The sequence below is a fragment of the Jaculus jaculus genome, chromosome 2 (assembly GCF_020740685.1).
Source record: "Jaculus jaculus isolate mJacJac1 chromosome 2, mJacJac1.mat.Y.cur, whole genome shotgun sequence".
Classification (NCBI taxonomy): domain Eukaryota; kingdom Metazoa; phylum Chordata; class Mammalia; order Rodentia; family Dipodidae; genus Jaculus; species Jaculus jaculus.
This window is the reverse complement of record NC_059103.1, coordinates 56,816,774-56,843,813: the sequence shown is the minus strand read 5'-3', so window position 1 is coordinate 56,843,813 and position 27,040 is coordinate 56,816,774. Positions and strand designations below refer to the sequence as shown.

The 27,040-nt window shown below is 43.2% G+C and overlaps 1 protein-coding gene across 1 annotated transcript in view; it reads right to left on the bottom strand.

The window, feature by feature from the left end:
• Positions 1–27,040, bottom strand: part of Sntg2 (syntrophin gamma 2) — a 248,453-nt gene that overhangs the window by 4,484 nt on the left and 216,929 nt on the right. Inside the window, exons 15-16 of the mRNA XM_045143508.1 lie at positions 19,787–19,879; positions 12,981–13,091 (exon numbers count right to left, since the gene is read on the bottom strand). Of these exons, the coding sequence (XP_044999443.1) occupies positions 12,981–13,091; positions 19,787–19,879 (204 nt within the window). The remainder of the gene's footprint in view (positions 1–12,980; positions 13,092–19,786; positions 19,880–27,040) is intronic.

Genomic DNA, 27,040 nt, shown 5'->3' with positions numbered 1-27,040 from the left:
TGAAAGGCTTTCAGTCTTGGTGAGGAATGCTGATAATAACTGAGACAAAAGGGCTCAGGTTGTTAAAATATGAAAGGTCCTCTTACTTAGTCTATTATCAGTGGAGTCCAAGTCTAGTATCTGGGGAGCAGATAGAAAATCAGTACAAGAGTCCTGACTAAGGAACCAGTCCCTGTTATGTGCATAAGAGCCAAGTAAAAGCTAATGGAGTTGGTGGATGTTGTTGGAGGGGTAGGCGGTACAACTTGGATGTTCCTTAGGCCAATACCTGAGTAGACCTGTAAGGCCCACTGCTGGCCACTTGTGGTTGTCTTAATAAAGACAGATGGACATCAGGACATGCATGCCAGAAGCAGTTGGAACTGTTCTATAAAACCATGTGTTGGTCATAAGCCACCAGGTTCTGCTTGCTCATTTTAGAAGTTCTTTTTTCCTGGGCATCTACCCTAAAACCTTCAAACCACAGGCCAGAGAGATTTGCTCAACCATGTTTGTAGCGGCTCAATTCGTAATAGCCAAAAGCTGGAATCAACTCAGATGCCCATCAGTAGAAGAATGGATAACTAAGATGTGGTATATCTACACAATGGAATTCTAAACAGCAGTAAGAAAAAAATGACACAGTGAAATTTGAGGAAAAATGGTTGAACCTAGAACAGGTCATTCTCAGTGAACTTACCCAATCACAGAAAAAAAATTGCCACATACTCTCACTCATGTACAGCACCTAACCTGAATCTACCCAAGATACCTTACATATCCACCAAGCATCTCGTGGACTAGACACTAGGATGGATGGGGATGGAGGGGAGGGCATTGAAGGGGTGGAAAACACAAATCTAGACCAAATGGCAATGGTACCATAAAATTCTACTTCCTAAAAGGCAGATGAAATGGCTGAACCTTCACCAGGCCCTTATAGGAAACACCTGAACCACAAGACACTGGAGAGGGTATGATGAAGACTAACCTTAATCATGTTTTGGATATTAAAATATTATGTCCTTCATTCCAAGTGCCAAGCCCTTCACTTGTGCATGGCAGTCTGGTCATGTACAGTCAGACTGAGTGTGCTTTCTGTTCTGTCTGTGCTAAGGAGGCAAGAACATCCTCTGGCAGATTTTGTTCAAAACAAGAAAAGACAACAGTAGATTTGCAAATATAAGACCAATAGATAAGGCAGGGTACTTCCCTTGCTCACTGTTGCAGGATCCCATGCCTAACAGCCTGGGCTTGTGAAAGATAAGGGGTCTTGGTACTGCCCTTCATTCATTTCATCCCTTCCAATCTGAGCAAGGGAAAGGTGGGAAGGGAGGCCACTTTCAGAGCAGGCTGATAGGTGACGGGGCCCAGGTTCTCAAGAGACCCTCCACCCTGACCATGGAGAGGGAATATCCCTCCACAGTAGCCTGTAGCAGAGCCCAAGCACCAGGAGCCAGCCTCCCTGTTCCCAAACTCTGCATAGTCAGATGCCGAGCTGAGCAACAGAGACCCCAGAAACCGGAAAAGCCCAGGGAGTGGATTGTTCCCTGTACTGTGGGATTCAGTCCCTACTATGTAATCCCAGTCCTGAGACAAGTTTCTAGAACATTGTCAAATGGGAAAGATGTCTGTATGCCACTGGGGCTGTGGTGATTCTTTTTGGTGATGGTTGGAAACCCAGGTGACACCCTCAATCATGTAACATCATGTTCTCTCTTTTGTTTTTTTTCTGTAGGATAGGGCCAATATTTTCCAAACTCTTCCAAAAATTTGAAAATCAAGGAAAACTTCCAAACTTACAACAAAAGGCTAGCATTACCCAGACAGCAGATGCACCCAGGGGCCTTACAAGCCCCCTCAGTCCAACAATATATCAGAGTCCAAACACTGTGAATCAGGGAAGTTATTCATGGTGCAAAGACTGTATATCTGACATGTAATTAACATCTAAAACATGTGCAGAACTCCTTCAACTCAACAGCAAGAGAATCTATGGCCTGGCTGAAGACAGAAAAGGACCAAGTCAAGATTTCTTCAGTGAAGACGTACAAATGGTCAACCAGCCCGTGAGAATACAGTGCTCACCACAGAGGCAGCAGGGAAGTGCCCATCACAGCTACAGTGAGATCTACCTCAAGCTCATTAGGATGTCTACTTCTAAAAGCCAGAAAGAAAACCAGAAAATAACCATGTGGACAGTGATGTGGGAAGCTAAGTTAGTATAGACACCATGGGAATGGCACATATGATCAGCAGTTCTCCTTCTGGAAATGAAATCCATGTCTGTACTCCATTTATTATAGTTCTGTTCTTCATTAGACACAAAGATAGGGATGTGGGACTGAGTTCAGATTCCCAGACCCCACATAAAATGCCAGGCATGGTGGGGAGTGGCTTTGATTCCAGCACTGGGGAGATGGCATCACTGGCTAGCCAGTCTACCTGAATTGAGCAAGAGATTTTGTCTCAGGTTAAAAGGTAGAGCAGTTGAAGAAGACACTTGGTATTGACATTTGGCCTCCACATGCACCTTCATGCACAAGTGTGTTCACACATATGAACATACATACATATATGCATACATGCATATACATGTAAAAGAAAACAAGTGAGATGGAACCAATCTGAGTGATGATGAACAAATAAAGAATATGCAGTATATGCAGATGGCATTTAGCCTTGTACAAGGAAAATGTTCCCTCCTTTCTTTCCATGCCTGAATGAACCCAAAGGATATCACAGTAAGTAGAATGGTAGGCTCAGAGTGGTAGACCCAGCATGGAATCATTCAAATGTGGAATCTGAAGGAGTGGGAGTCAGAGAAATGGAAAGTAAAAGGGTGGGGATGAGGGAGGTACTTGTTTAATGGTACAATTTGTCATATCAGATGGACAGCTCTAGATGTTGACTGAATGACACTTTGAATGTAGTCTACACTCCAGGGCTACTGATCTAGATATTTGACGGTTGATGTCATGGACTGTGTTTGTACCCACACACTAACAACTAGAAAAGTGGAAGTAATTTTTTAGGCAGGTCACATATGAATAGCACAAACCCCACAGGCCAAAGAAGGAAGGTTGAGAAAGCAAGACAGCATTAGACTCACCCGGCTCCTGCACACATCTTACTGAGCCTTGTGGTCATACAACCCAGCTGGCCTGTTGTCCCCATTTCATAGATGAGAAAACTGAGGCCAAAAGAGTCAAGGCCCCAAGGAGTCCCATGGAACTTTGCTGTTCTCTATGCTGAAGATTTCAGAACACTGGTGCTATAAGGTTGCTGTGGTACTTTAAATTTATGGCTCACCCAATAGACTCAGATGTCTTATTAAAGTTTATAACTTGGATTTTCAGCCACCTGCCTGGAAGAGGTGCCATTGTAGGTGGATACTGGGGTGCAGCCCTAAGGTGTTACTGGGGGAAGATCAGAATTGCAACCTAAATACATGCAAAGGGAGTTTGCCTGGGTTTCTGCTATTTAGCTATTACTGGTTGTTTGCTTTTGGTGATGCTGCTGTTATTTTTTTTCTCTCTGTACTTGGATCTGTGCAAGAGGGCCACCATCTTTCACCATTATGGAACTTCCCCTGGATCTGTAAGCCTGAAAAAAAAATCCCATTCTTTCCATAAACTGAGTCTGGTTGGGAGGTTCATCCCAGCAGCATGGAGCTGACTGCAACAGCTGCAGTCTTGCAAAATGCCCAAGAATAAACTTAACAATGCTCTCCAGAGCAGTCCTGCAATTACAGGACTTCCCAAGCTTCCAGGAATTGCAGAATATCAACTCTGCCTGACCTGCCTACTTTGCAGTTATCTTTGTCTTGGGGTATGAGCAGGTAAGATTACTGAAGGGACACCTGGACAAGCCATCACAACTGTATCCAGGGAGCAGAGCCAGTACCTCCATCAGCCCTGTGGGAAAGGTACCGACAGGATCAAATAGATGAGAGTTAGATAGTACCTTGGCATGGGAGTCAATTATGTGATAAATAATTCTTGCATTTGAGCAGGTGTTGGAATGGGAAGAATTCCAGGAAAAGGTAGGAGCCAAGGACCACAAACAAAAGCTCAATGGATCCTGAAAGTGAGTCATAGCAAAAGGGCGGTGTCTAGGGGTTATAGGGAGGTCTGTGTTGGGCAGGTATTGATGAGTGTCTTGAGTCAGTGTACAGAGCCGCACATGCTACTCCAAGGACATCCCTTCCAGGAAGTACAAGAAGCTATGCATGAGAGTCATGACTATGGGGTTAGTACATTTGCTCAGCAGGAGGCAGGAGAGAAGGCCCAGGGTCCCCTTCAGGAAGAAGCAGAGTTTACAGGGCTCAGCACTGAATTACTGTTTTCAATCTTGTGACAAAATATTATACAGAAGAAATTTGAGAGAAGAATGATTAATCTTGCTTCAAGGTTTCATGGATAAGGCAGGGAAAGCATGCAGTGGGAGCTGCTTGTGGTGGCAGGGGTACAAAGCAGCAGCTTCTTGCACCTCAGAAGATCAGGAAGCAGAGACAGGCCTGGAAGTAAGACAAAGTTATGGCCTCCAGTATCTACTAGCTGTGCCCTACATCCCAAATTTCCATGTACTCTCAAAACAGCACCATCAAGTAGGAACCAGGTGTTCACACACATCAGTCTTCAGGGGACATATCAGATTCAAAACTTAATGTTCCATACCTAACTCCTATAGACTCATGGCCATTTTATAATGCAAAATGCGTTCAGTCCAACTTCAAAATTCCTCATTGTTTTCAATGTTACAGTGCTGTTCAAAATCCCAATGTCATCTCTAAGACTCAAGTCAAACTCTTAGCTGTGAGAACTCGTAAAATCAAAAAGTTATGTACTATCAAGTCACAATGGCATAGAGGGAACATTCCTACTACAACAGGAAGGAATGGGGAAATGGTAATACTGAGAAAACTTTTCCAAAGCAAGACTGAAACCCAGAAAGGCAAATACAAAACCCTGCAGCTCCATGGCATATAAGGCATTATATGAGCTCCAAAAGGGCTTAGATGGTCTCCTTCCTACAGCACTGCTGCCTGTAGGACATATGGACTCTCAAGACCAACTCCACTCATTGCCTATAGCTTTCCTTGAGAGACTTCCATGTTCCTGCCATTTCCAACATCCTAAGGTTTCCAGGGCAGGGAATCCAACCCTGATACAATTGCCTGGTATAACTGACTTTTCTCTGGAAACTTAGTACCAGGCTTCATGACTTTCACTTATGTATTCTGCTTGCTTGGAAAAACCAGTGCCATGTGGATGATGTCAAGTTCTGCAGCTAACCTGAGTCATAGCCTGGCCACCTCGGACCACAGCTGTAGCAGCCTATGAGTGCTTGCATGGATGGACCAGGAAACACGAGATTGTGTGGCACTGTTTGAGTTTCTTTATCTTTGACACTGTTTTTATACCCTCTAGCCTGTCATGGGTAAAGCATCTGCCATAAAGGCATACTTTCTGCTGTCACCATGCAAAGTGTATAGTTTCTCTTTAATGATGTGATATATTTAAAATTTACAGCGGCTTCTTGCCCACAGTTTTAAAGCCCTTGCAGTGCATCTTTTCCACACTGTTCGACTTTGAGTTACTCCTTCATTCTTACTATAAATCTGGCTAAAAGCAGCAAGCATTAACAAGGTTACAACCTAGATGCTTTGCTGTTTTGAAATTTTATCTGCCAAATAAATTAGCCCATTAGTTTGAATTTCACCTTACTCAAGATTGTAGGACTCTGGAATAATAACATGGCTGTATTCTTTGCCAGAATGTAACATAAATGGCCCCTAGTTATTTCCTATAAGATCCTCATTCTCCAAAACGTCATGAGGATAGCCTTCACCACCACCTTTATGTCAGCATCCTGGCCTTCTGAACTGTCATCAGGATTTCCCATTAATCTCTGCTTACAGAAATTCTAGAACTCTAGTCTGCAGCTCCAAACTTCCCATCAATTAGTTCCAAAGGCCTAAAAATGACATGGTCAGGTTTAAGATAGTGAGAACCCCATTCTTCGTTACTAATATTATATATTTGCTGCTTTTCTCATTGCTGTGAGAAATACATGACAGAAGCAACTTAAGGTATGAAAGATTTATTTTATTTATTTACCCATCATGGTAGTGGAAGGTGTGGTGGTGAGAGTGGTTCAGGGTAGTGAGTGTGCAGTGACAGCCCATCACATCTTAGCAGATCAGAAAACTGAGATTTTAGGCCAAGACCAGAAGAATATGTAACCTTCCAGTACCAACTCCAGTGGTCTACTTCTGTTAGCTACGTCACAGTACCAAAGTTTCCACGTATTCTGAACATGGTGCCCTGGCTGGGAAACGAGTACTCAAAAACATGATCCTGTGGGGAACACTTGAGACTCAATTCCTAAGTATTATCTATGGCTTCAGGCAGTCAACAGGAGTCTTGGAACACATCCCCTGTGCAAAGGGGCCCTGTGCGCAGTTCTACAAGGTGCCTTTTCATTTGACAGGAATCAAATATGTATTTTGCTTTGACGTATTTGCTGTCAACTTCACAGTTTGCTCTGTAACCTGCATTTATGATGCTGTCTGCTTTAGGCTATAAAATCATTTTGGCTGTTTCTCTGTCTCTTAAATCACCTTTGCCCCTTCAGCAAATAATGGAATTATAACTTAATGTGTTTTATTTGCACTGAAGCTCGTGACTATTGCCTAGACAGGATGTTGAAAAAGGACCCGACTTCTCTAAATGACCCCAAACCTGTCACTTTCGCAGCTTCCTGTTGCTGAGAGACATGTATTTTAAGACAGATGATGCCTTTTGGAAAACTCCTTTACATGAATATAGTCCTTGCAATTTTCAGAGATCCCAGAATGAAAGTGAGATAGTAGGTTAAAATATGAGAGCCTGTGGCTTCTTTCTGCTATGATTAATATTTTATTTGGAAATTTTTAAGTTCTGACAAAGATAAATAACTCTTCCCCTTATTCTCCAACAAAAGTCAAATTCTTGAAGATAGTGTATAGAATGCCCTCATTTTAAACTTAATACCAAAGAATAAAAATGGTGGTTAATATGCTAGTGTAAGAGGAAAGACATTTTAAGGTTATTTTGTTCTTTAAGTAATTTGCAAAACCATGAACCCAGTCACTAGCTCACACTGGCATACATTGAGCCTTCCTGGGGATCCTCCGTGCAGCCTGCTGGATTTCCTTCGTGATCCAGCAAGGACAGCTGGGAAGACAACATCATCTGTTCTCTTCAGGAGGCTTGCTAGCACTTGTTCTCCTATTTCCCATCTAAGGAAACACAGTGCTCAGGTTTATTGACTCTACCTATTGTTAATATGAATTGAATTTCTTTGAGCTAACATCTCCAGCTTTCACTTATTGTGGCCAGTGTACAGTGAGAACACACTCGCATTACAAAACATACATGTTAGCTAAGGCCAGCTGTCCTTGCTGGTAAAAACTTTTATTTAGTACATTAAAAGACTATAGGGATGAATAAAATGGGTTGGGTGTAGAAGAAGCCACCTGGGAAAATGCATCCATGACACAAGACTACAGATGCAGCTGGGCCAGCTGCTCTGCAAGGATCCCTCCATGCATTTGAGCTTCGCCCATAGGACATTGTCCTCCTTACTTTCAGAATCTGGAGATGAACTCTTTGCCAAAGTTCCTAGAAACTCTGTTTCCACTGAGCAACTCTTTCCAGACAGAGCCCCTTACCTCTGTGACATCTTGATCTAAGCTCACTGCCTGGGTGTCACTGCCTTTCCCACACCCTAGGTGACACCTTGAGAGTGGGTTGAAATTAGGGACATGGGACAGGAGACGGAATGGAGGGGAACTTCCAGGCCTTCTGATCATTCAATTGGGCATCTCTTTCTTGTCACTTATAAAATTTAAATTTTTAATTAAAAATTAAATTTTAAATAGACACTATTATTTATTGTTCCCTCCAAAAAACCCCAATAGCTCAATATGTTAGAAAAAACTATTTCAAACTCTGGGGAGACCTAACCCTAGAAAATTGTGCATATGTATATCCTTTGCTTAACTGATGGTGGGTAATTAAGGACTGCATACCATGACGCACTAAGTCTAAGCTTTTGTCATAGAACACAATGTCCACATGGAGGGCAGGACAGGTGTGTTCACACTTGCGCTGGTTTATGGCTCCAGGCATGATTGCTGGCAGGATGCTGACTGGCTCTGGGTGGCATGGCCCATGTCTCTGAGTCACAGTGGTCTTGTAACCTCAAATGGACCATCATCCAGTTTATTCCTCAGTCTCCCTTACCTAAAGTATGTGTGTGATTAGAATGGCATCTGGACTCACTTCACTGCATATGGAAGAGAGGCAGGCAACATCTCTTCCTCACTAGGACTCCACAGTCATAGGCTGGCCATCTCCCAGTATGGGGCAGGGCCAAGTAGATTAGTATCTTTCTCCTCAAATCACCATCTCCAAAACGTCTTCCTGACTTAAAGGTTAGAGATTAAATTTGACCACATGCTTTTGTTAATTTGAATATGGTAATTCTAATGTGTGTGTGTGTGGGGGGGAGAGAGCATGAACAAAACATGGGAAGAAGACAAGCTACGTTACTAAGTGGTAGTTTTCATTTTTATTTTTGGTGCAAATTTTCCTAGGAGCAGGCTCTGAAAGTACCTTAGTGATGTGTTTCAGAAGGGACATTGCTCCTGATGGCTGTTACCTCTGTCTCTGCTCTTCCTGCTATGACCTGCAGGGGTCACTCTGCCCACTGCCATGAAGCTCCATTAGGATGCTTGGCTTGAGCTACTCAACTATCTTTGCACTTGTGACTTCCTGAAGAAGTTTCTCAGCATCAGTAATGAATGCTGGGCACAGGGCTCTGCCAAGAGACTCAGCAGCCAGCTCCCGGTGCAGCAGTGCAGGTCCTCTGACTCTTTTTGCTTTTTTTCCCCCAAGGTAGGCTCCCACTCTAATTCAGGCTGACCTGGAATTTACTCTGTAGTCTCAGGGTGGCCTTGTACTCACAACAATACTCCTACCTCTGCCTCCCAAGTGCTGGGATTAAATGCATGAGCCATCATTCCCCAGCTCCTCTGACTCTTAACCCAGCCTGTGCCCATGCTCAGTCCTTCTCTCAGCCTGATAAGCTTGGCTGGCTCCTTGATGGCACAGGGATCATCTCAGAGCACCAAGGGTAATAATTATGTTCCATTGTTTCTCCTACAGACAAAATTATTCTCCATTAGACTGTGCTTTGCATGACCGATCCACCTCTATCAGAGATACAGAGGCAAGGATATCAGACACATCAGCATGCAGAGATTAGCATTTCATTTTAATAATGGAAGCAATTTTCTCCTTATAAGATTTTGAAGCTTCTATGAGTATTTTTCAGTACCACATTATTCTCTTTCTCCTCCTTTTTCTTTCTCTTCCTCCTTTGTCTTGTCCTCCTTTTTTTGAGATAGGGTCTGTAGAAGTTTGAGTGCATGGCCCTATAGACTCAAGCTTGAAATTTGAGTCTCCAGAGGGTAGACCCCCACAGGGGAAGAGGTGTCACTAGGGGTGGGTCTTAGAGTCCAACCCTACTACATGTGTTCAGAGAAGTTTCAGCTCTGGCTGTCTGTGCTTGCTTGTGCTGGCTGTTGGTAATATCTCTCTGCTTGGATCTAGGAAAGGGAGCCAGCTTCTTCTGCCGTTTCTGGTGTTTCCCCTGGACTTTGTAAGCTGTAAAACCATTTTCCTCCTATAAACCATGTCTGGTTGGATGTTTGTCCCTGCCACATGAAGCTGACTGCAACAGGATCTTATGTGGTCTAGAACGGCCTCAGACTTGCTATATAGTCAAGGATGACCTTCAACTTCTCATCCTCCTCCTTCCACTTTCCCAGTGTCAGCAGTACAAACATGTATTGCTATGCCTGGTAGTTGCCTTTTATTTGTTAGCTTATTAACTTAAAACACATTTGATTAAGTACCTGTACAGTGAACTTGGTGTTGCAGATATAAGCTCTGGAAATCTGCCTGTGAGGCTCAGTACGAGGCAGAAATAAAACTTTAAGAAACTTAAATACAAGCAATGCACTCAGAAACAGTGTTAGGGCCACACAGGAGCCAGATGTAAGGTTGGAGAGGGCTCATTCCTATACCACCACCTCATGGTCAAGCTTCATGATTTAGTAGTTCACTTAAATTACACATACTTGACTAAAATGTGATTTACTATGAAAGCAAATCCTTCATTTATTGTTTACTCTGTTGTCTTTTCAAAGAAACAGAATAAAAGAGAGAAAAATAATTTAAGAAACACCAACACATCATGTTTCTAGCCATTGGAATCTTTATGATATCAGCCCAAATTCCTAAACAATAAGCCTTCTTTTTCAATAATGGGCAGTAGAATCAGTGGTCTCTCTGTCCATCCCACATCTTAGACCTACCCCTAGTTAAGAGAAATCCATGCATTTCCATATTTATTAGGTACTAAGGTAACATTCCACTCAGCTCTTACAGAAAGTTTTTCAATTTAGTAAGAAACAATGCTTCTCACTGAGGAAGTGCTAAGTCGTCTTACAGTGACTGAGTCAATACAAGGGCAATCCTAACATGAGATCACTACAGGGTGTTCTCTGCCTGCTCTCCATACTTAGTGTACTGCAGTCTGCTCAGCCAGCCCAGCACCACGAGTCTCTCCTCTCTGTGGCCTGTCCCCCATATGGAGCATTCACAGTCTGGACTCTCCACAGGCAGCTCAGCAGCTGCGTTGTTGCAATCATCTTCATGCTGCTGGCACAAAGCAGCCAACCAAAAGCAGCTTGTGGGAGGAAAGGGTTTGTTTTGGCTTATAGACTTGGGGAGGGGGGTTCTGTGATGGCAGGGGAAAAGATGCATGAGAAGATGGTGGACATCACCTCCTGGCCAAAATCAGGTGGACACCACCAGCAGGAGAGTGTGCCGAACACTGGCAAGGGGCAGTTGGCTATAACACTCCAATAACACATCTTTTCCAGCATGGCTCTATTTCCCAAATTGCTACCAGCTGGGGAACTAGTATTCAGAACACATGAGTTTAAGGGGGACAGCTAATTCAAACCACTACGTTCTGCCCCGACCCCCACAAACATCTAACTATCCATGGTGTAAAATGCATATGCATTCAGGCCCCATCAATTTTATCAGTTGCAACACTGTTCAAACATCTCCATAGTTCAAGGTCTCTTAACTGTGAGCCTGCCAAACCATAGTCCTAGCATCTACAAAATATCCTGGGGGGTCTCCACGGCAACCCACAGTACATCCTCATGGCTCCATTGGGTCTTCATACAGGGACTTCCACTACTCTGCCTCAAATCACCCGTGGTCACACCTAATTCATATCACCACACACATTCACTTCTCACTTTGGCCAGTTATAGATATGTCAAACAATTCTCCATAATTTCTCTTCTGCATAAGCAGCTCTGGGGCTAGTAAGATGGCTAAGTTGGTAAAGTACTTGCTATGCAAGCATCAGAATCTGAGTTTGAATCCCCATCACTCATGTAAAGCTGGGCATGGTGCAGTACCAGTCATCTCAGTGTTGAGGAGTCAGAGAGAGTAGGATCCCTGGGACTGCTGGCTAGCTAGTCTAGACAACTCGGTGGGCTCTTGCTAGATTAAATGAGAGAGCCTGTCTCAAAAAAAAAAAAAAAAATCAGTGGACAGTGACTGAACAAGACACCTGACTATTACCATTGGCCTCCACAAGCATGCAGGTACACACATACCTGTACATACACATGTGCACCCACACATATGTACACACAATATACAGACACACATACACAGGAACAAAAAGCACTTCTAAAACAAACATTCACTGAGTGCAAGAGAAAAGATAAAAATAGACCCTAATCCTTCACATATAACCATGCCAGATGAAGTAGATTGCTGGGTTTATTTCATCAGAACAAAAGGCATGCAAAAAGGTGATATTGGCTGGGCATGGTGGTGCACACCTTTAATCCCAGAACTCAGGAGGCAGAGGTAAGAGGATCACCATGAGTTCCTGGCCACCCTGAGATTACATAGTGAATTCCAGGTCAGCCTGACCTAGAGTGAGACCCCTACCTCGAAAAACAAACCAAAAGGTGATATTGTTTATAATCAATATGTATATGTTTCACACTTTATAAACATTGTCTTTCAATGTGCTAAATCTATACTTTGACTTGAGTTTACAATTTGGTTAATGACAAAGTTATATAAAAATATGAAAAAAAGGACATCTGTTAGTGACATAGTACCACCTTAGTGTGGTGCATTTGAAAGTTAACCACAGAGGGAGAAATATTTGTTAACTACAGACAGGTCATCACACACAATGCAATTTGGAAAATCCTCTAATACATTTATATTTCCAGAATATTTTAAACTATTGACTTCCTGCTTCTGTTTACCAAGACACTGGTGAGTTTCAGTTGACTTAAATAGTTAGATTCATCCATTGCAAATGAGGACGCAAGCTATAAGAAAGAAGAGGTTATTAAGGAGGCTTCTTGCTTCTGGATGAACTTTACTCCTTCTCAGGTGGTCACTTGTTAGTGTGTATTTTGTATTTGTTATGTGTGCATGTTGTTTGTATGGATGTTCACATGCATATGACAGCACATGTGTGTGAAGGTGTGTGTACACATGTGCATGTGTATGGAGGCCAGAGGTTGGTGCTGCTTGTTCCTCTTTATTATTCCCCCTTTATTTATTGAGACAGAGTCTCTCATCTGACCCAGAGCTCACTGATGTGGCTAGTCTAGGTATCCAGCTTGCCCCAGGGATGCCTGCCTACACCTCCCAAGCATTGCAGTTAATGCCATGTACTGCAATACCCCACATTGACCTGGGTGTTGAGGATGTGAACTCAGGTCCTTCTGCTTGCACAGCAAGCTCTTTACTGACTGAGCCATCTTCCCAGACCCTCATGTGGCCTTTAGCTATCTGTTATATGTGTTTGAATGCTAGATGCACAGACCCTACCTTCATCTCGATTTGCTTGGTGTCTGGATTCTGAAATAGCAGCTTCACTCGAGTATTCCCATCATCTGAAGATCCCTTAAGCTGAGAGAATTTGAATCTCCAAAGCACATTCTGCAGAGGAATGAAATTAATGAGTGGATTTATAAGTAAGACTTCATTGATTTAATTGCATCTGTTAATAAGATAAAGAGCCCATCTGAATAAATGTTGCCATCTGTTAGGGCCTACCTTTAGGCTGTGGAAGCTTGACAGTGTCTGCCTGCTTCTTCGCCTTTGTGAAAACTAACTGACTCTCAGGGCAAGCCTGGAGTCACACAGCACCCAAGCGTCTCTGGTCTTCAGCCTGACCCCACTCTCCTAGGTATTCAATACACAGTCTGAAAGCTTCCTCTGATAACTGATTCTCACATTCACTGGAGGCAGGTCTTCCTGTCCTGTGGGAAACCTGCCCACTGTTCAGACAACATAGATAGCTTGGATCCTAGTTGGCATCATCCCACTAGGGCGATGTGCAGTCACTCAGACTCAGGATCCTGAAAACCAACAGGAAAGCATGGGCAATGTAACCTTGCATCCTGCTGCAAAAACTATTTAGCATTTGCTGAGGTGCTTAGAAGATGAAAAGTTCTTGACACATTCCAGTGCTAATGAAAAGAGGTTGAAGCTGGTATGGGGGCTAGTGGATATACTTCTACCACTTTGGAGATCAAGGCAGAAGGATAACAGTAAGTTCAGCTACACAGGCAGGCAGTCTCATAAAAACAAGCCAAACCAAACCAACAAGTAAGTGAAACAAGTCACAACAAATGACATCTCCTGATGCCTTCTTAAATATCTTTCATTCTTGATGTTTAAGTATAATAATTCTTTTCACTGTAATAAACTTTTATCTTCCCAGAAAAATATCAATAGGAATTAGCAATGCTTGAACAAGATTTAGGTCAAATTTCTATTACAAGCATTTATTTTGAAATGATGAACATATTGAACATATATATTTTTTCTTAATAAAACCAGACAAGGAGTCAGAAGGGGTCCCATCTTATACTAAGCTGTTGACTTACACTCACACTGACCTAGGAGTTCTTGACCATGTTCTTCATAATGAACTTAGGATATGGATTGAGTGATGATATTTCAGAACTACAAAGTCTTGAAACCTATGTTTTCTCCAGATTTCAAGAAATGTGGAATTATATTGCTCTCAGGGAGCAGTCATACCATCCTTGCCTTTCCATAGCTTGGATGCAAGCCTTTGCCTGCTCAGTCCACACTTCAGGGTCCTTACAGAACGGAATGACCATAGTCTTCCCAGAATAAAAGCACTATAAATTTTATTCCAGTCACTGCACATGATGACTAATTGTATCATGTAGCCGTTGTTTAGTGATGTAAGACAAAAAAAATGCTCCTTTTCCTCTTCTGGTTTGGGACATGCCACAAAGCATCAGGTGTACAGGGGAGGTTGGAGTTGTCGATAGGTCTGTTCCTTTGGTTCCTTTCTGAGCAACTTGTCCTGGTGATGGCAGAAATACCTCAGAAAAGGATACATTCTCATGGTCTTTTTGTCTTTAATGACCAGAGGTGGTCTTTGTTAAGTCTCTCAAGCTTTCTTTCATATACCTCAAATATATATATTTTTATTCTAAAAAAGAATTGCTCACATTGCGGATGTTAGTTCTGCCAGTGATTTGCATAGAAGTTTAATTTCCAGAATTTGAGGCCTTCTTAATACAATATTGGGCCAAATAGGTCTGTGTACTCAGGGCCCAGAGTGGCCAGATAGACAGCAGAGCAGCAGCATTCACTTTGACTAGAGCATCAGGAGACAGACACAGACAGGCCTTAGCTCTCTAATCAGATTTATAAAGGATGAAGGGCACCATGACTCTTAGTTTTCAGTCTTGGACCCAGAGAATATTTTGTGTGGTTTAATAACGAAAGAATAGGTCTCCAGTTATGTGGTAGGCATTGTCATGATTGCATGCTTTGTTAGGATAGCAGTCACTGTTCAATTTCTTCAAACCAACTTTGTGTTTTCAAGATACTGAGGATGGAAAGTGACACCGAGTCCCTTAGGATTCCTGGTGTATGTCATAGGAGCTGACACAAGGACAGTGGTTTGTCTCCAAAAGGGTGACCTTCTACATCGTCTTCAGCAGTCATGACAACTATTCCTTTTCTCCCAGTCAGATCTGCATTTTCCCTCTTATAGGATACTCCCTTTTTCATGTTTTTTTCTTTAACTTATCTTTGCCCCACACCCATCCTGAACCTTAAATCAACCCCGTGGGATCATGGGATCCCATCCCTAGGACCTATGGGCACCAGGGCAGTGCCGAGCACTCAGAGGGCCTGCACTGATTACCAAGTATAGAATCACAGTATTGCTGCTGTGTGCAGGGAGGAGAATAGAAGTTGTCTCTTAGAGATGAAGCCACACTGTGTATGCTGAGCTGTGAATGTGGGAGATCTCATCCTTGGCCTGGGTCTCTGGAAGCTCTCTAGTCTGTGAGCACACATGGAACCTGGAGGATACAGAGCAGGAACTGGACTCTTTCCCACCTCCTAAGCTCTTCATGTCAGGTGCTGACCCTCCACATGCCAGCCAGTACTCAGTCCCTCCTTGTTCTGTTTTCAGCTCCTCTCCTGCTTTCATGTGACCATGACAGGCCCATAACATCAGATAATATCAACTTGAGACTCTCAGAAAGCTGTGGTGACCAGTGTCCTAATGGAAGCCGACCTGTAGCAACTTCCTCCATTTCTAGCAACCAGAATGGCGCACCCGTTTACTCTCTCTTAGAGGATTTAAAAATATTTTCCATATAAGAATTAGCAAACATATGTTAAACAATGGCCATCTCTTACTGTGTCAGTGTGGAAACATTCCAATAACCAAACATTCTGTCTTTTCCAGAATAATTCCTCTTTGAGAGGTTGAAAGCAGCTGAAGGGGTAATTGTTTCTCTTCTCTCTATGTCTCTCTCATATAGAAGTGGGGATTACACAGTTGGGCCATGGGTATTTTGAGCAGTTATCAAAACGCAAGTGCGTTTTGTGTGGCATGTGTGGCTCTGGATGGAGCCCAGGGCCTAGCGCCTGCTGGTACTCTCTCTTACTGTGTGTTTCACTCCAGTTTGCACGCTGTGTTTTTTGGGCCTTTTTTAATGAATGGTGCTTTCAGGCCACAGGTCTATCTGTGGCTCAGCAATCATATACAAATGGTTTGCTTAGCAGTGTGAGACCCTAGTGAAGTTCTAATAATCTGTGAGTATAAGATGGGGAAAACCCAGTCTAGTGCCTAGCCCACAAATCTCTCTGATTTTTCCATGATGACTCGATAGAACAAAAAACTTTCACATAAAGTCAATAGTTGTTTATCTTCATGGTTATTTCAGTTCAAAACAGGGATAATTGAAACTTATATGGGGCTTACATGTAAGCATGCATTGAAAAAACAAAGGAATCCCAATAAAGCAGAGTAGAGAATGTTCTGTGGACTCAGCATTCTGTTTAACCTTCATGGCTGGGTCATGGGTGCTGTCCTTAGGACAGAACTCTTTCAAATGAGGAGGTCATCATAAGAAAGATGCAAGGTAGGTTAGGGCTCACCCTAAAGGAGGAGTGATAAGTAGGTTGTGTCTCAAGCTCAAGTTTAGAAGAAAAAAATGCATCTTCATTGGGTTTTCAGGAAAACTTCCCTGAAAGTGGATGAGGCAGCAAGCAGATGAGAGGTTCACAGAGGCGGTGGAAGACCTGTCTCCCAGAAGTGGAGACCTTGGGAGACTTATCTCTAAATGGGACTGTTGGACATTTGAGGGTCCCCAGGGAAATGACAGGCTTACTATAGGATCACCCACAGCATTTGGATGAGGAGTAGCCCATCTTGTCCAGCAGAGTTGTATTGAAGACCCAATGTAAGAATGGTAGAATGACATTAACTTGGCTTAGTCCTACAGTCTGTCACCTGAGAATTCAAGACACTGAAACTCTGAGCACTCATAGCAGTTCTTTACAGGATTAGGAAACATCCTATACTGCTTCAAAACTTTATAAGACTAATATTAAGGATGAGCAAGGATACACCTCTGGTAGGTATGAAGGTATAATGTATCCTCAGGGATCCAGCTCAGACCCACTCTGGGAACAGGGGGCAACACTTGGCCTGAGAGAAAGGAGAGCTGGTCTGGAAGAAAAGGGGGTGTCAGTCATCAGGAAGAGATGCACAGATGAAGGAAGGTGGGTGATGTGCAGTTGGCTGAGAATGTGGCACCACAAACTGCAGCGGTCCACAAGGAGAACCCAGCTGCCATGCTGGAGGGAAATCACACCCACCTGTGGGTCAGCCCCCCCCCCCACCATTCCACACATAATGGTGAAAAGCCACTTGAGGCCAGTGCTGAATGTGAGGGTGTTGCTGCTTGCTACCTGTGCAACCCAGCTGAATCTCCCCATGGATTCTCATGGTAATGAAGAGGAACAGTAGAGTTCTGGGGTCCCAGGCCCAGTGCTCATATCATGACCCCCCCTCCATCTTGGCTAAGTACTGGATGGTGGAGTGATATGGAGAGACTTGCAAAATCCTATGTGGACTGACTTAAAGACTGGCTCAGTGTAAACAAATCAAAGGCAGAAACGCAGGTAAATCCCCAATGAGACCTCCAGCAGCAAGATGGCTGCGTGCTGTGCTTTGCTTCTCTCAGGCAAGGGCCCTGCCTATGGTCTGTGCCAGGACACTGCTGAGTGCAGCAAGAGAAATGAATGTAGGACCTCTCAGCCAGTATGCAGGTGAGCCAGGCAAGCCTACCCTCAAGGTGAAATCTGGAGGGTCTCAGAACAGATGTCCTACAATGCAAGATTTCCTGAGACAAGAGGAAGGAACAGAAGCCACAGAGCAGGTCTGCGTAGCTTGTAGGGCAGGAGGCTCTCCTTCCTTTAGGGTAGATGCCACACAATTGCCCTCACTGCAGAAGATTCAGATCTGGCTTCCTGACAAGATCAGCTGCAAGTCATAGGTCCTGTATGTGGCCAGTACCATGGTGCACAGGTATAGTGAGGAGATCACTGAGAAGGATCTGGAGGCCTTTTTCTGGCTCTGACCGTGGCACTAATGAGCATGGATAGTCTATGGTGTTGGATGCAGACATGAAATCCCTTGTTATTAAAATTTTATATAAATATGTTTTGTTATTACTAACTGCCTGTGTCCCTACCAGGAAATATCCTAAGAAATTTCCTGGGAAGAAATAACATGACAATGCACCTAGTGAATTTCAGGTGCCAGCTTTCTGTAGAGAAAGCAGCTTCCTACTGTAGCTCAGGGCTTCTCAACCTTTGCAGAGGATAGGTTGGATGTGATAATTCTCTGCAGTGTGGCACTCTGTGCATGGCATGCATTAAGCAGTTTTACTGGTATCTCCCAGGCTTCTCCATGTAAGAGAAACTCCAGACATTTCCAAGAGTCCTGGAGGAGGCAGGCTTGCCCTGGACAGGACCTTGCTCTGGAGAATGGAAGGAGTCGAGGGAAAACTTCTCAAGGTTGGTGCTTCACAGGCGCTCAACTGGGTCACAGGAGAGAGCACCCCAAGGGGTGCAGATGTGGAATTTGCTGACAACTATTGGAGAATGCATGTCAGCTCTTAGGTGCCTCAGACAAGGCCTTGCTTATTCTGTGTGGACTCCAGGCACAAGGGAAGACCAAAGCTGAGCACATACAGAGCAGTGCTGAAAGCAAGCATGGGTTTCTGAAATTCAGTGTATGAAGTGACTGTAATGAAGATGATATAAAGCAGAAGTCATGAAAGACCACTGGTCTTGTCTGCTCTCCAAAGACCAGTCCAAAATGGCATCACACATGCTAAGTGTCACATCATTAAACCAAAACCTTACACAACAAGAAAATTTCCAACACAACAAAGTTCCTTGCCAACTGCAGATTGACAGCTATACATTGGAAGGGGTCCAGCTAGGCTAAATGGCAATAATGCTCTTCCCTTCAGGGAAGGCCACGAGAAGCTGCTCAGTATGAGCCATGGAACTGCACAATATGAGGCCCATCAATCCTGCCCCTGGACTCTCTGTTCTGCCCTTCCAAGGAGCTCTGCCAGTCTGTAATGGAGATTCTGCCCCAGTCAGTACTTGCTGATAGAAGCCAATCAGATCTCTTAACTCATTTCACTGCACTCTAGCTGTTCAAAGCACCATTCATCATACACGTGCTTCCCATCCCACTTTCTTAGTTAACATGGAGTGAAATTTTAGAAATATGATGGGACAACATACTGGCTTTCTCTTTGGCAAACATTTTCTTGATGTTTATGTAATTAGGTGAGCTCTCAGATGCTAATGGGGATGATCTAATCCCCTATTCCTCACATCAGCATCTTTAATCAATAAAGCTGGGATCCAAGGCAGCTTTGAATGTATAGATAAGTTCTCCCTCGTGTGGATGCTGAGTTATTGTTACCAAAGCTGTTAGGGTCTAACAAGCGATAGTTAACACTTCTTTTCACGGTATTCATTTCAATGTATTAGGTTTTTTCTAGAGTAGAATCAAGAAACTTTGCCCTGTGCTTCCTCCTCTCTGCCCCACTCTGCCTCGCATTGTGAATCATGGTTGCCAAACATGTTTCCTTCTGTTGTTTCCACAGCATGGGCTCTAGGGTTTGTGGATACTCTGTGGCCCTGAGCTAGCGTGTGAGGACGACAGGCTATGCAGACACACCTCCAGGGTGAATCGCTCAGATATTCTATAGTCAGATGTCTCTAGTGTGAGCGTGTCTCTGAAGGGCCCCGCATCTTACCTTGGTCTTACCGTCAAAGCAGGTAAATCCCAGAGCGAAATCCACTGTGAAACACAGCACTTCTCCTTGCCAGCTGCACATATATGTTTTTGACTAGAAAAAAGTATTATTAATTTTGAGAAAAATATTCTCTACTAGTTCTGATTATCTAAGTAGTTGCAATATCAGCTCTTCTTTGGCAAAAATCTTTTTTTTTTTTTCTTTTAAAGTTCTATCTTGAATGCTTTGTAGAATGAACTGGAGGATGTGGGCTTACAGGGAACTATGGAGAGTATCTGCAGGTAGAGTTCCTTCTGGCTCTAGACAAAAGGTGTCTTTATAGGCATTACTTTAAAAGAAACAAAGCATTACAATAGCCCAACAAATCTCTCTTCTCCAAGGCAGTTCTGAAAATGGAGAAGTGCAGGTATGTTTTACATAATGTAGGCACAGAGCACAAATAAGGAAGGGGCACCCCTAAAACCACAGTAAAATCATTTTCATTAACTTCAGTTATCAGTCTGCAAATAACGTTTCCACAGTCAACACACAGTATGACTTGATCAATGGAATGGGAAAAATCTGGGTGAATCTGTGGGCTAGGAATGAGGGCTGGTGCCACACAGATCTCCACACAGGACTGTTGCTTTAGAGGTGAGAATGGGAATGGGGCTTAATTCTTTCTCTGCATTTCTGACACATACGTGCATGTGCACACACACACACATCACATGTCCAACGCAGGGAAGTGAGGAGGAACTCATCTCATGCCTACACTGATCTTTATCACTATACACATGATGTCGTGGTGAATATTCCCTCCATTATGCCAGTTTCTGTCACTTCTTATTCTACTGCATTCTTTTTTTTAATAACTGGGTAAATGCCCTGAATATTATATGAATTGGTCAACAACTCTTGGTGAGCTTGTCAACACACATTGTCTCAAGTCTATGCCTCACCACTCAGGCCTGTAAGGTGGGAATTATATCTAATGAGGTCTAAAGATCCCTCCTCCTGCTGAGTTGTTATTTCCCGACACTGCTAGGGGTTGTTGCTGGCTGCCCACTAACATCTGGCACATAGTAGATGACTACTGACTACTGTGCAAGCTGCTCTGCTCATGGTGGGAGCAGATGCTACAGTTATAGCCCCAGTTACTCCATATGTTCACCTTCTCTCAACTTGACCCAGACCTTGAGAAGTAGTGAGAGTCCACTTGAAATTCTAAGAGAACTAATGTACTCACAGTTCATGTTTGGAAGCTACTAAATTTCCAGAATTCAAATGTAGTGATTATAGACTATGAGATAAAATATACCCAGGCAATCTGCTGTATCTTATAAACTCTAGCGGGCACAGCCTAGTGACAATTCACATAGTTTATTATTAATTTTTATTTTTTATTTTTAGGTACTTTATTGACAACTTCCATAATTGTACACAATAACCCATGGTAATTCCTTCCCTCCCCCCACTTTCCCCTTTGCAACTCCATTCTCCATCATACATTTTCCCCTATCAATCAGTCATTATTCATTTTTAATGGCAAGTCTTTGACTTGGCCTTTGGAGGCCAAGAGAGGGCTGTCATGGAAGGTGGAACATCCACTGTCTGCCTGATCAGCCACTAAAGGGCTCAGGCAGGACAGAGAAGTCAGAGGCTCGGCCATGCAGAATCTCACTGTGGAGTCACCAGTGGCTTACAGACATAGTTTTTCCTTATTCAAAGTTTTAGAACCTGGGAGATATATGTATGTCTAAATACACACATACTATGCATACACACACACATATATATCAGTTTACCCATTCATGTGTATATGTATATATGTATAAACTTATGCATTATGCTCTACTTTATATTATTGCAAAATTGTTGTATTATATAACTTTGTAAACAGTGTTTTCAATTTAGTGGACAGATGCATGTACTGATTTCCCTGCCACTTTTAAATCCCCCCTCCCCCTTGATATGTTGGAGGAAACATACTTTCTAGTCCTCTTGAAAGAGTCTGCCATTCCTTATGATAAGTGTGTCAGGGAGTGGCCACTGTGTCCATGTCTTTAAATACATCCCTGTGGATAGTTGACATTTCAAAAAATAAAATTAGCCACTCAAATATTTTCATACAACTGATGGGGAGAATTCTCCTAAAGTAGTTGCAATTTTCCAAGATATTAAAACTAAAGAATGACTTGTTGAGTCACATTAGATCTGTTGGTAAAAGCATGGAAAAGGGTCACCCTGAGAACACTTCCTGGCTGGACAGAGGACTGGGTTGTGCTTTCCCTTAAAGACTAGTTTGTTAAGCAATGACCCATGCAACACTGTTTGGGCAACTGACCATGGCTCTGGGCATCCAGCAAAACCTTCACATAAATCAGTGAGCTCAGCAGAGAAGTATTGAGTGCTTCCCTCTGTCCAGCATTTAAAGTAAGTTGTCAGAGACTTTTTTGAACATTTTTATATGAAAATGCGGAAGAGGCCTTAATAAAAGCTCAACATACATGACTGTGAAGGTCAGCTTTGGAACAAACCAAATCAAAAGCAGCAGCAGAAAGCAATAAATGTTTTAAAAAGAATCAAAAACCTCAAGCACAGAACTACCCAGGGAGTTTAGAAACAAAGCCAACCAAACCCAAGACAAAAACCAAGCCAGCATGCTTGTGATCAATACAGCTTTCTCACCTTTGTTCTGGAGAGAAAGTGTGGTGTCCAGAGAGGGCACACAGCGAATCCCACTGCAACTGCTCATTTCCAGGGAAGAAATGGTATTCAAAGAAAAAAATAGAAAGCCTGTAAACCTAGCACTCAGAAGGCTGAGGAGGAGGATTGAGAGTTTGAGGCCAGCCTGACTACACAGCGAGACATTGTTTCACTGGAATAGTAAAATTAATTATTAATAAGAAAAATTGTAAACAGTTTCAGAAACAATGTGCCAAGGTGTTGGACTCTACACGAGGTGTAAGTGTGAGCACACAGTTGAACAGGTCTGGCCACACATCTGTGGGTTTGTCTGTATGTACCAGGAATGGTGCTGTCTTTGTCTAGTTTGATCTAGGGTAAAGCTAGCTTTAATTGTGAGCCCCACCCTCTCTTTCTCTCTCTTTAGAGAGACTGTGGAGAACTAGCTATAATTCTTTTCTAAATGTCTGGTAGAGTTCTCCAGTGGAATCATCTGGGCCAAAGTGTCTATATTGGGAGTTTATAAATCATGTTCTCATGAGTGACAAGGCCGTGCAGACAATCTGCTTCGTTCTGACCTCTGCACCCTTAGTTTCTATCATCCAGTTGATGGTGCAGACTTGATTGTGGCATTGCCCCTGTGTAACATGTGGCCTATTGTTGCATTCATTTCTTTTGCTGATCCTTGCAAGCTGAGTCTCTTTATTTCTCTCTTTCTTTCCTGTCAGTCTTTGAAAGCTTTGTCAAAGTTGATGATACTTACTGAGTTGTCTGCGCAGATTTGAAGGTGTTCCTGTCATCAGTCAACCACTGGTTGCTGACTTGTTTCCATTGTGCTTACAGAGCACCTTCACTGGTTTCAGTTCTTACCCATTTCCTGTGTCTGCTTCATGATCCAGGTAATGGTCTGTCTTGGTATGTGTGTCCCATGGTCCTTTGGGACAACTTCCAGGCATCTGTTGGGGGTTGGGTTGCTCCATAAATGCTCACTGGATTCATATGGCTGGTGACAGTGTTGACTTCTCCAACCACTGCTGCTCTCCGTGTAGTCACCCAGCAGCTGTGCCAGGGAGTGTGGGTTTGTCTACTTTCCTCAGATCCGTCAGCCTTTGTGTCGTATACATTGTGTCCAAAGAAGGTACACTTAGACTAGCTGAGTCTCCCTGGAGGACTGGCCTCTAGTCCTCCCACAGTGTCCCTTACTGTGGTGGACTCTGCTCTCATGTCTACTCCACTTGATGACACCTACTCTTGCTTTCCTTAGATCCAAGCCACATCATGTGGCCTTTTCTGCATTGTTACTTCAAACTGCCTCTGTTGTCATATTTGACACAGTCATTCTTGTAGATATCACAAAGCTGGGTTCTGTTTGTTAGTCTCTTCTGCCCACCTCACTTACTAATTATATATTCATACCATTTACCATTTCATTTGAAGGGATTTATGTGAACTTTCTTTACTTAGGAAATACTTTGAAGAACCTTTTTTCAATCTCGAAAGGTATTTTCTATGACTACAAAAACCTGTATGCTGATTCTTCCCTTTTAATATTTAAATATCAGAACATTTCTTTCTGCTGTCATTCTTAATGTAATTTGAAGTATTTTTCTTTGTGACCCTCTATTATTTTCTTCTGGCTATTTTCAGGATTTCTTTGCTGTGTGTATTCAGAGATTTAATCATGGCAGGTCTTGATGTGGGTTTCTTTGGTTGTATTCTGATTGGGGTGTGCTCACATCTCATGTATGCAAACTAGTGTCTCAGTAAATTTATAAAATTTGAGCCTTAATTTCTTTGAGTATGTTTCAGTTCATTCTGCTTTCTCCTTGAGCTGTCAGTCAAAAACAAAATACCTCATGCCTCTTGAATGGATCTTTCAGTCAACTTGTGTTGTCTCCAGGCTCATAGCAGCTTCTGTTGGTACAGGTTTAGCCTGTGGCTTTTTCCTCTGCTGTCCTTCTGCTGTCCAGCTCATCAGCTGAACTTTTAGCTCTGTTACAATAGTTTCCATGTCAAAAATACCTACTTTGTCTATTCTTTATATCTCAGTTTCCTTGCTATGGTGTTAAATCTCTCTGCCAGTGTTTTCTATTCCTTCATTTGCTATAAAATATTCTTACTTTTTGAAGGAAATTGTTTGAAATCATAACTGCCTTAAAATACTTCCCAAGGGGTGGGAAGAGAGCTCATCAATTAAAGCTGCTTGTTTATGCCTGATATGGTTGTGCATGCCTTTAATTCCAGCACTCGGGAGGCCAAGGTAGGAGGATCACTTTGAGCCTGAGGCTGGCTTGAGATTACATAGTGAATTTCAGGTTATCCTGGGCTACATCAAGACCCTACCTTGAAAAACAAAACAAAACAAAAGGTGCTTGTTTACAAAGCCTTCAAATCCTGAACCTGCATAAATCAGGCACAGTGGCTCATGCATCTGTGATCCCAGAGTTCTTACAAGGGGCGGTAGAGCCAGGAGAATCTCAAGCTTATGGGTCAGATAGTCTGATATTTGTTTTCAGTCTGGAAGTTCATTTGTAAAGGAAAGAAACACTGTCTCAAAGAAGGTAGTGTATAGACACCTCAAAGTGGTCTTCTGACCTCCACAGGTGCACCATGCTACACAGGTGTGGACACACACACACATATTTTTGTGGGGTCAACTTACAAAACCTTTTCCAAATAATTATAACATTTCTGACATTTCAGTGTCGGTGCCAATGGATTGTCTGACATTCCATTGAGATCTTCCTGGTTACTGGTGTGATGAGAAGTGTTGTTTGAAGTCTGGGAAGTTTTGTGTTGGGAGAATTCTAGTTTTATGCAAACCTCTGTTTTAACCCATGATTCCTGGCATTGTTTCAGCAGGGAAGGGGAGCACTCAGCTCTGGTAGATGTCCAGCTTTCCCTGTTGGCCTTTGTGAACACTTGGTGTCTCTTTACTGCTGGGCCAGGATGGAATCACAGTGACTACTTGCTGGGAGAAGGAGGAAGTCGTGCTGTCCACTTGTCTGCTGTGAACCCAAGTGGCAGCAATGTTGAATCTTCCTCAAGGATGAGTGAAGACAGAAGTCCCTGCTCCCACTCACAGTGGCTCTCAGCAGGAGTGGGGATGAGGTTTACATGAGGTGCTGGCAGTGGAGCACTCACGATGTAGGTCATTTCTGCCTTGCCTGGCCGGGAGTGTTAGAGGGAGTAGCCTTCCTTAGGGCTTCCCCTGTTTCCTGGTTGTACCTTCTTCTGCTTTACTTCTGGGGTGCATGAAGCAGAAGAAAGCCAGGAATCATCACTAGGCAAAGCTCCTTGTATCATCCTCCATTACGGCTGACGTGTCAAATGTTCCTCAAAAGGAGTGTGTTAGGTTGGATCCTAGCTGGTGACACTTTTTTGGGAGGTTCTAGAAACTTAAAGAGCAGAAACAGCAGGAGGAAGCAGATTATTACAGATAAGTCCTTAGGGACAGCTTCCCCCTGCATCTTCTTGTACCTTTCCCTGCTCCAAGGTTGCCATGAGGGGAGCAGTTTCTGCCATAGACTCCCTCCATCATGATGTGCTGCCTCACAGTGGGCCCAGAAACATGGAAATTTAACCCTCTAAAATGGTGAGCCCAAATAAAGTATTTCTCTCTCAGTGGTTTCTGTCAAAAATTTGGTTATAGTAGCACAAACGTTTCTCATACAGCTTTCTTTTCTCCTCCTTCTACACTCAGCCTAGATGCCACATGCTATGATCTGAGTGGGTACAGCAGGAAAAAGGGGCCCTCACTACACGTACTGGGAAGTAGAAGCCCCCAATTAAGTCATTATTTCAAGGACCTAATTTTCTGACTTTGTGTTCACTATAAAATACATAAATTTAATACAATTAATAAATATTTAAAAATAACTTTATTGCTATTGAAATTCCAGTTAATGTTTTCTGTGAAAATTTCCAGATCTCAAAGCACTACTGTGCCATGCAGCTATCTGTCGAACACAATCATGAAAGAGAGTTCATGGGTAGGCTTTTCCCTCCCTGCCCAATGGTCACAAAAGCTCTGTTCACACCACAAGATGGGCTGTGAAGCCATGTCCTGTGCAGGGCTAAGCAAGCTGTTCTCTTAGGATGATGTGAATGGATGGAAATCTCAACTCTTTCCACCAATCCTTGAGATCCAAGAGAGGCCTACAGGCTCCTCTCATTTCTCTAACTTGTGCCTCACTCAAAAGCTACCACAATGAGCCTACAGATCCCTTGTCACTCATATGACAGGTGGGACCCTATAATCACTGAGGTCGAAGCTGAGCACTGTGAGGCCTGCAGAGCTACACCACCTGCTGTGAGGAGCTCCAGGCTTCCCCTGGCACAGTGAGTGTGGTCGCCTGTCAAGGCTTCCAGGTCTAGGGAAGCACAGTCAGAAAAGGCTCTGAATACCTGCCGCTCATGTCTGAACACACTCCAGAAAGGGACATGTGCCACAGCAGCAGGAAAATCAAGGTAATTAAGATTAACATGCCTTCTTGTGGGGCAGTGGGTTGTGAACTGTATTAGGTTGTGATGGAATGTGGTTTTATATGACACATTCAGGTTCATTTTCAGATTTAAAAATTCATG